The 9,417-nt window shown below is 32.4% G+C and overlaps 1 protein-coding gene across 1 annotated transcript; it reads right to left on the minus strand.

Annotated features, from left to right (window-relative positions):
- Positions 1-4,179: 4,179 nt before the first annotated feature.
- LOC100779036 (synaptotagmin-5) lies at positions 4,180-7,779 on the minus strand. Its single transcript, XM_026128334.2, has 7 exons — positions 7,756-7,779; positions 7,534-7,635; positions 7,090-7,164; positions 6,493-6,572; positions 5,364-5,514; positions 5,049-5,273; positions 4,180-4,462 (listed from the first exon to the last, which is right to left on the minus strand). Exons 1-6 carry the CDS (start codon positions 7,777-7,779, stop codon positions 5,226-5,228), a joined length of 480 nt encoding a protein of 159 aa, XP_025984119.1. The 3' UTR covers positions 4,180-4,462; positions 5,049-5,225.
- Between the last annotated feature and the right edge of the window lie 1,638 nt (positions 7,780-9,417).

Consider the following 9,417-nt stretch of genomic DNA (forward strand, 5'->3'; position numbering starts at 1 on the left):
ATCGGGTAGCCCAATAAAAAAGTTTAACGTTTAAATCAAATTAGAAAAGATTGATTTGGTTTTGTTTGAATTTTATATTACATTCAAACCGAACCAAATTAAATTGTGTATAATTTGTAAGTTTGAATTGAATGACTTTTTAATAAATAAAAAAATCAAACTAAATCACATTGCCATGACCCCTAACATGCAATATCAACATAGTCAAGAGTTTTTAAAAACAAAAAAGGTTAAATTTTTTTATTGTCGTATAGTTATATTCTCGAACTAGTAATAGATTGAGAGTAGAGGCAAAAAAATGATCTATAGTATTTTCATTCACAAAAAGTATTATAAGCCTTTATAAAAATCAAAATATCTAAGCGCTTACAAATTTAAAAAGATAAGTGGATAAAACTAGTGTTAATTTATTTTCTCTTTTATTTTTATATATTTATTTTTAAATATTTTATAACGATAATTTCTATTTTTTAGGGCAAAAGTAATTATTATTTAAAATATTCAAAATAAAAAAATTACTTAATGGGGCAATTGCCCCCATAATGGGGAAGGTGCATCCATTCAACACATCACATATTACATATATCACTCTTCTATTTACCTATTATTTCTTTTCTATATCTTTGTCCTCCCTCTCTCAATGACATTTATATCATAGACATCATTTTTAATAAGGAGTATATCTTCCTAAACACTAGAGTTGAGTCAGAGCAATGATTGACTTCAATAGTTCATATATAAGATTGAATTAAAATTTTAAGGTTTAGGCTTGACGAAATCGTTTTTGGTCTTCCTTAATAAAACATTTTTAATTTTACAATTTTTTAAATAAAATTTTATATACTTATTAAGATGTTGTATATTAAATATGTTTTTTTTTGTTTTTAATTATGTTTCATTTAATTCATTGGCCTAGTTTAGGATTAAGATAAGTCATCAAGTTACAACTTAAGATGACTCATCAGACACAATTTGATTTCATGCTGACTCAACAAGTCTAAGATGAATATGTGACTTAGATTTATTCACTCTGCTAAATATTGTGATGAAGTTACTATTAGAGTTTTAAAAAAAGATAGGGAGATAAATAAATAAGAAAAAAAGGAGAAAATAATAAGTGTGATAAATAATATGATAAAAAAATAAAAACAAAAATAGAGCTGAAAGAAAAAGATAATATATTATATATGTTGACTATTTTCTTTATTCATAACCTTATAAAATATGTTTCCAATAATGGGACTATTTGTTCAAGATTATTTAATTTTTTTTTAATAAAACAAGTAATTCAAGTTCATTTTTTTAAAAAAAATATTTTTAATAAAATAAGTAATTCTCTATTTTTTCAATGCATTCGTCGAAACTGTCTTTTCTTGAAAAAAAATTATTTTTTAAACAAATAAATTTTATCTGAAATTTATTTTTTAAAATCAGTTTTTTAAGTTCAATAATATCAAATTTCCATACAATGATGGACTACATTTTATACTCCTAATTTTATGAGTGCAATGTGCTAATTTCATATAAAGAATCAACACTTAATTATCAAGTTTGTCCCCCAAATTATTTTAAATAGTTAAATTCGATTTCCAAAATTTAAAAGTTTAATTTAATCGTTAAATTTTAAAAAATAATCAATTTGATCTTCAAATTTTTAAGTTTTTGAGAATGAAATTAAACTATTTAAACTAATTTTAAAATCAAATTGATTCATTTAAAAAATTTAGAGAGGAAATTAAATATTTTTAAAATTTAGATTGAAAGCATTTTAAAATAATCTAAACACCAGTTGATAAGTAAACATAAGCTCTGAAAGCCACTTCTGTTTCCGTCTTCATGTCTTTGAGGTCCAACAAGAAGTGAGGCATGTATTCCACATCTGCCATTGCCAACAAACCAACCAGAAGCAGTGGCCGAGTCAGAAAGCACTTTACCACTTTGGGCACACTAAACACAAATCCGATTCATTAAGGTGAAGAACCCCACAGAATCTCGGCGCTAACGGTGGCAAACTCTGCTTCAGACTTAGAAGCTTCCTTGACAATCCTCAGTATCTCCGACTTAACCTCTCTCTTCTCTTCACCACTCAACCCTTCCCCAACTTCCACCTGAATCGCAAACCTCGAAACGCAACACTCAAACGCAAAATCACAATCACTCTCACAACACCCTTCTTCCCTTTGCAAGTCCATGAGAATCTCTACCAAACCAATTTTCAACATCGCTTCCACCACTTCCCTTCTCCCTATATACCCTAGCTCCAGAACGCAATCCAACGCGGCAACGCGAAGCCCCAAGTCGCGTGAACGCAAAAACCCTACAATTTTGGGGATCTCGCCGCTGCAGAGAATCTCGTCCACCAACGGGCTTCGAATGAACCTTATCAGCGACGATAAAACGCGAACGGAGCATCCCGAAGCCATCGCAATCAAGGCCTTGATGGTGGGGCCCATCAACACCAACCCGACAAACACGTTCTTGTTGAACTTCACCAGCGCTGCTATCGTCATCGCGGCTTCCTCCTTCACCCGCTCCGAACTCGAGTTCTCGAACAGCATGCACTCCAGAAGCGTGAACACCTTCGCCCGCAGAACCAAGTCCTGGAACTCCAAATCGAAACCCTGGGACAGCCTCTGTCGGAACTCAACAAGAACCTTAACCTGCTGCTGCTGCTGCTGTTGTTGGTCTTGAAGGGTGTCGACGAGATCGCGAATGTTGAGGCGGTCGATGTAGGATTGGATTTGGGATTCGACGGCGCGTGCGAGGTGGGAGATTTTGTAGGCGGTGACGTAGCGGTGGAGGAGGGATCGGGGGGAGTAGCCGTGGTGCTTGTGGAGTTTGTCGATTAGGGTACGGAGGGAGGAGAGCATGCGGGAGAGGTTGCGGAGGGTTGGGTCGACGGAGGAGAGGGTGGCGTGGGCTTTTGCTTCGAGGTCGAGGAGAGTGTCGATGGCGGCGCGTGAATCGGTTCTGGAGTGGAAGGAGAAGGGGTTGGTGGTGGTGTGAAGGACTTTGGAAGCTTCTTTGAGGGAGTTGAGGAGAGTTAGGAGGCGGTGTTTGGGAGTGGGAAGGTCATCCATGAGAATGAGAATGTGTGAGAAAAAGAGAAGGGATGAAAATTCAGTTAAATTTGTTTGCTGGAAAGGACTAGAAGAGAAGAGAGGTGAAAGGGCAGAAAAGACAAGAAAGGGGAAGAAGGGGAGGTGAATGCTGATGACTAATGGCAACTACAATACAACTATCAGTCCTTATGTCTCATGATCAACCAACCATTCAGATTCATTTCTGTGGACCACTTAACATTTTTTTCTGTTTCTTGATTTCTTGAAATGCATGGATAATTATTAATTTAAATTTTGTTTCTTTTAGTAATATTATTGTTGTATTATGTAACTTTCTGTTTTGTCACAAAAAAATTCCTGCTTGAAAAATAACAATATTGTTATTACGTTTTAAAAGGTTTTTTTTTTTGTCTTGTACTAGTTGAGATACCACAAGTGTCTCGATATTCATCAACCCGGATTTTTTTAAAAGGTTATTTATTACTAGTGTTTGTATTTGTTATTTTTTTTAAAAAAAAGAGAGAAAATTTTTAATTATTGTTTATTTTTATACTTATTAACATTTTCTATCAAAGGAAGTCAAATAAGGTTTTAATCATGTACAAAAAAGATAAGCAAAGAAAAATAATAAATAGAGATTATAAAAGAGGAAGTGAATACTATATTATAATGATGTGATAAAAAAAAATATACAAGAGAAAGTGAATATATAATAATAATAAATTATGCTAAAAAAAATAGCTCCTTTTATAAAGTTATATTTTTCGGTTCTTCCTCCACTTTTACATTGTGAATTTGTGATACCTTCTCAGCCATTAACTACTTAACAGCGGATATTTATAAGATGGCCCATCTCCTGAATTTTAGTAGTTAAGGGGATAATAAGGGAATTCATTTTAGAATTCTTCAGTTCTAAATAATAAAGTTTATTTTGTCAAAATCAAATCTAAAATGCGTATCAGACACGATTATATCAAGATATTTTTGGTGCTCTTTGTCATAAATATTTTAACTTTTACGTTAACGAGAAGAATCTACTTAACACATGTAATAATTCAATAATACTCCAAGAAAACTTCTTTGAATTTAATTATATTTTTGAAGAGAAGAAAAATGGTGTAATATAATATGAAATCCTATATTTACACTGGAATGCAATGCTTTTGTTTGTTGATACAATACTCATTTTGTCTGAAATTCTATGAGGCTTCGATAGGTTTATCAAATATAAAATAAATACGTACAAAAGGCTTCTAAGGATCCCGAAAATTGTGCTGTGGAGTCCACTTCAAATGCAAAGAAATATTTCCCGATTTAGCGCCATCTAGAGGATAAGTTTCATTGTATTCCCCTTCTAAGATGACCTTGGTCAGTGTCAAGATCACTCTTCCAATTTTTTCCTGAAATAATCATGCATTTAGGAAAACCCTCAGTTTGATACTGATTTAAGAAATGCAGTAATATAAGATTGAGATGAAGATGATAAAATGATGACACGATTCTATGCACAACACTCAGAAAATTAGGACAGAAAGATCTAAGTTGTGGATTTCAGCCAACAAATTATCTCTAGCAAACAAATCGTTGAAATAATTATTTTTCAAAGCAAAAGTTTGCTGAATCTAATTTACAATTAATGTCCGTAAGTTTATGTATGTATATCTGCATGACCCAATAAAAAATCTAATACAGTTCCATATATCTATGGAAATATTTATCTCCAACCCCGCTGTTTGCAACATGAATCCACATGGGAATCTTCATTAACATCAAAGAGTGGGTGGGACGAATTAGTTAAATAGAGTGTCTAGATGCATTAATCAAATCGGTATCCAATTTTTGTTCTAGTTAAAATTGTATTTAAGTTTATCCAGATGAATAATTACAGATACATACATATATGTATTCAAGTTATTGAAGGAGATTTCAAACTCCAGCAGCACTTGGAAACAAACAATTTCATGAGATAAATTCACGAAGTATCACCTTGCCAAACGTATCATGATCGTAGACTTCAAGAATTAACATTTCGTTATCTCTATGGACCTCCAAATCCTTAACCAGCTTAAGCCACACGTCCTTGACTTTACCAGGTTCAAGGTCCTTCAGCGAAGCCAAGAAGTTCAGAAGCCTGAACGCCTTCATCATCGAATATTCTTACCGTCAAGTGCTGCGTTGACGCATCTTCAATAATGAATTCAACTGGTTGTTCTGAACATGCCCAGCAGTTGGATTACAACCACACAATAATAGATGAGTAAAAGTAAAAAAAGTTTCCATTGTAAAGAAAGGTTGTCTTACCATTATTTTACTGGTTTTGGTTCTGTCACGGAGGGGGCGTACAAATATGACAGCATAAGGATCGGATTTCCCAATTATATCTTTATTTGTTAAGTTCTTAGCTTGCACTAGTTTTACTTCTAGTATTCCAACCGGTTTCAACTCTAGATTACTGCGAGAATAAGAACCAATCACACACACTCGAATACAAAAATATGATATTGAAATGCTACAAATATATGATATGCATTAAAAACATGTTAAAAAAGACAAAGAAAAGGATTTGGAACGAAAAAGAGACTTAAACTCCAATCGAGCAACCATGACATTAGTTTACCATGCCTAAATTGAATGAAATAAAACAACAAGCAACCAAGGCAGCATTCCAATATACATTTCATCTACACGAAACCATGCCTAAAGTTCAAAAAGAAAATCGGTGAATCAGCATTCGGTTTAAATCATCAAGGCTTAATAAGATAACCTCTCCCCGGCGATGACACCTTAAAGTAGAAATTTCGCTTAACATTCAAAACTTTCCCTAACTCCAATAAGGTAAGTAGTTGGTTGGATTTCATCACCAATTCAATATTTCTATTTTCTAATAGCTCTTATAACAACACTTCCTCATCCCACCAAAAAAACCGTGACTGGAGCGTGCATCTATAGTTTTCACTTTGCCAAACTAGTGAAAGCAGACTATAATACCTACAGTTCCTTCTAGTGGTACTGGTATCTACTCTCTAGCTTTTCATTGACCAATGAAACGGAATTGCACATGCCTATGGATTTGTTTGCAACTTTGCCATTAAAATATGAAAAAGGTTTGATGAACACCCATGATGCTATCTTACACCTAGAGAGAGTAGAAAAAGAGAAAAAATTATAAGTATAATAAAGTTTATGATGTGATATGAAGAAAAAGATAAATAGAAATGAAAGGTGTTGATGAGATGTTTAAAATAGATGAGTGTATGTGTATCATTACTCTCAAAATATAGGTTCCAGTCACTAAAGAAGAAAATTTAAAGGTATTATCCTTATATCATTATCAGCGCCCAATTTTTTAGGTTCCCAAAACATAAACTAGAAAAACTAAATATTTTCCTCCTTTGGGAAGAAAGTGAGAATGAATTGAAATTTTACATACCTGTAATCCCCGGGTAGAATTGGTATAACTTTGCGTACTGGCCAAGTTATAGAGTCTTCAATGGCATCTCTAATTGTTTCCTAATAAATAGCAGAAGAGTTTCTCACCAAGTTAGAGTGCTGAATGAATTAAAAATCTATTGACAATGCAATGCGAATTGATAATACTGCCTAATTGTCGTAGTTAATTACATTGCACCCTCTATTCAAGCCTTTGGAACTCACTTAACTCAGACTTACATATATAGGGACGCTAACAAAATTCAGAGAGAGAGAGATTTCCGGAAGGAAAAAAAAGAGTAAAAAGAAGTATGAGTAATACCTTTTAAAACATTGGAAACATAATAAAGATTTTCAATGATTATAAAAACAGTCAACATTAAAATTTGTGAAACCACAACCATTTATAAATTATTACACTGAACAAAGATATTTATAATAGTTATAATGCCTGATTATTATTTTATTGCACAACTAGGAGATCCTATTACATATGAAGATTAGGTACACGACTCACTATTTTGTAATATTGCATCGACTAATATAACAGAAATGAAAGGAATAACAGAAGTACCATAAAGATATAATTTACTGGTACCTCTATAGCATCAGATATCCCCGGTAAAGTTGATAAATCGCCACCAATAACCTTGAGAGTAAAATCCAGATCTCTCTGTTGGCATAACAAAGAAAAGGAAGAAATTTTAACAATAGTTGGATTTTGTAGTTTGCAAATATTTTTTGATGAGATAGTTTACGCATATTTGAACAAGCCCCATTGACATCAAATAAATGACATAAAAAACAATATATCCCAAGTACGATTCTGCATTTTGTTGCTGACAGCTTGACATGCCCTGAAGCTATGTTCGTTTCCAGTTACTTGACATCAAAGAGCAGAGATACCATTATATATAATATCATGCAAATTACTCTTCCTTCACCATGTTGAAATATTTCATGGACGAAAAAAATGTTGAATTTTTTTTTTTAATCTTCCCAGTAAAAGCATACTAGCATGCTACAAGACAATGTAACTCACCTTCTCTTTCAAGGAAAAGTAAACAGCTCCAAAAGCAGGGAACTCATCTACTAGTGGATTGAAGATCAACCAGAAAACCCCAGTGAATCCAATATTTTTTACCTATATAAACAAGATGCCAGGAAAGAGAAAGAATAGAATGATAAGGAATAACCTAAAATAAATGTTGACATATGCACAGTCATTATATTTATATATTGATCAAATTGCTGCGGTAAAGACCTTTAGCTGTGTACTTGTCACCATTAAAATTGTGCGAGGGGCTTGTGGTCACCACCAAATTCCATGATTCGTGTGTGTCAATGAAATAACGTGGCTACATTTGTACATCCAAGGCTAATCTTGGAATTATCGTAAGTATGGAGTTTATGCCCAGAGGTGTTCCCGGGCCGGTTCGAACTGGTTTTGATCAAATTTAGGACCCAACTTAATCAAATTTGATTAGTTTCGTTTGGTTAGATTTTCACAATTTTTTTAACCCAACTCATTCATAAACGGTTTAGTTTGGTTCGGGGCAACAAATTATTCATTTAAATTTGATCTTTTTTTCTTCTTAAAATTACTATTTTATATCATGATTCCCTCAAATATCCAATACAATTAATACAATATTATCAAATGTCTGAAAATAGTAAAATTAATTCATTTAGCACCATCGATATAATATTTTAAAATAGACTAATACAAATTAAAACAATATTCTTTAAGATTTACTATAATAGTCTGAAACATAATTAATTCCTACCAACTAATTGTTTGCAACCAAATTTACTACAACCACATTTGTTGCAATCAGATTTACTAAAATAAATGAAAAAAATATGATTCATTAATATTATAAATATGGTAGAAAAAATAAATATGAAAAAAAAGATGAAACAAATAACAATATACATGAAAGTGATACATAGGATGACAACAAGTCCCACAACATAATGATGACAAAGATGATAAGGGTGATAATTGAGATGATGAATTTAGAATGAAAATGAAGAAAAAATAAGGTGAGGTGCAAAAAAATGAGTTCGTTAATAGATTGACAAGTATACCAAGTGCAAAAGATGACTTCAGAATGCAATTATGTTGAAGCCTAGCATGCTTAATTACTCTTGATGCAATATTAATGTTTTTCTCTATTAACTGTTTTTTCAATTTCTACCTACATTTGCTAAGATACTCAACCTTGATCTCTCATGATGAAGAGCCTAATTTATGTATTCTCTCCCAAATCCTTTTGCAAATATTGAATCATAAATTAACAAAGTCACTCTATCCCTAATAATGCATTATTGAGATGTCATTTCTCATTTCTTTAGATATTATCATTTTTCAATGTATAACCCTTAAAAACAGATGCATGGATGACCAAACCACACAATAAAGATGAAGAGCAAAAATGAGACAATAGAAATTAAAATTGCATTAATAGATAAAACGAGCAATTACATTACAAGGACATTGACTGCTAGGCTCCAATAGGGTTTCGCCGTGGGATTTTTACACGTTAAGCCTGCAGTGCGCATTAAGCGAACTGTCTAATTCTTCCAACTTTTCTACAAGGCTTTTTTTCTTCCAGTTTTTCCATCAATTTTCCTCTAAAGCACTTGAAATCTTCTTTTTTTGACTTCTGCTAATAAAAAATTACAAAGATGTTAATTTCTTCGTTATTTCATTAAAAATAATAATAAAGTGAAGAAAATTGCAATCATTATTAGCTAAAATTGACTATCAAATTAACTCAGCTTTCGTAGTTATCAATATGTATTTGGAGGATAATGTTGAAGATGACCATCCTGAGTTTGACATTTTGAATTGGTGGTAATTGAAAGTATCCAAATATTATGTTTTCCTATATGACTAGAGATATATTGGTTATTTCTATCT

The sequence above is a fragment of the Glycine max genome, chromosome 4 (assembly GCF_000004515.6).
Source record: "Glycine max cultivar Williams 82 chromosome 4, Glycine_max_v4.0, whole genome shotgun sequence".
Taxonomy (NCBI): domain Eukaryota; kingdom Viridiplantae; phylum Streptophyta; class Magnoliopsida; order Fabales; family Fabaceae; genus Glycine; species Glycine max.

What these genes read in the sequence shown, in the direction of transcription:
- LOC100779036 (XM_026128334.2), bottom strand. Translation starts at nt 7,779, where the DNA reads ATGGTGACAAGTACACAGCTAAAG. An exon ending in GGATATCTGATGCTATAGAG is followed by an intron (nt 6,573 to 7,089) that starts GTACCAGTAAAT and finishes GCTATTTATTAG; the next exon opens with GAAACAATTAGAGATGCCAT. An exon ending in CCAAAACCAGTAAAATAATG is followed by an intron (nt 5,274 to 5,363) that starts GTAAGACAACCT and finishes GGGCATGTTCAG; the next exon opens with AACAACCAGTTGAATTCATT.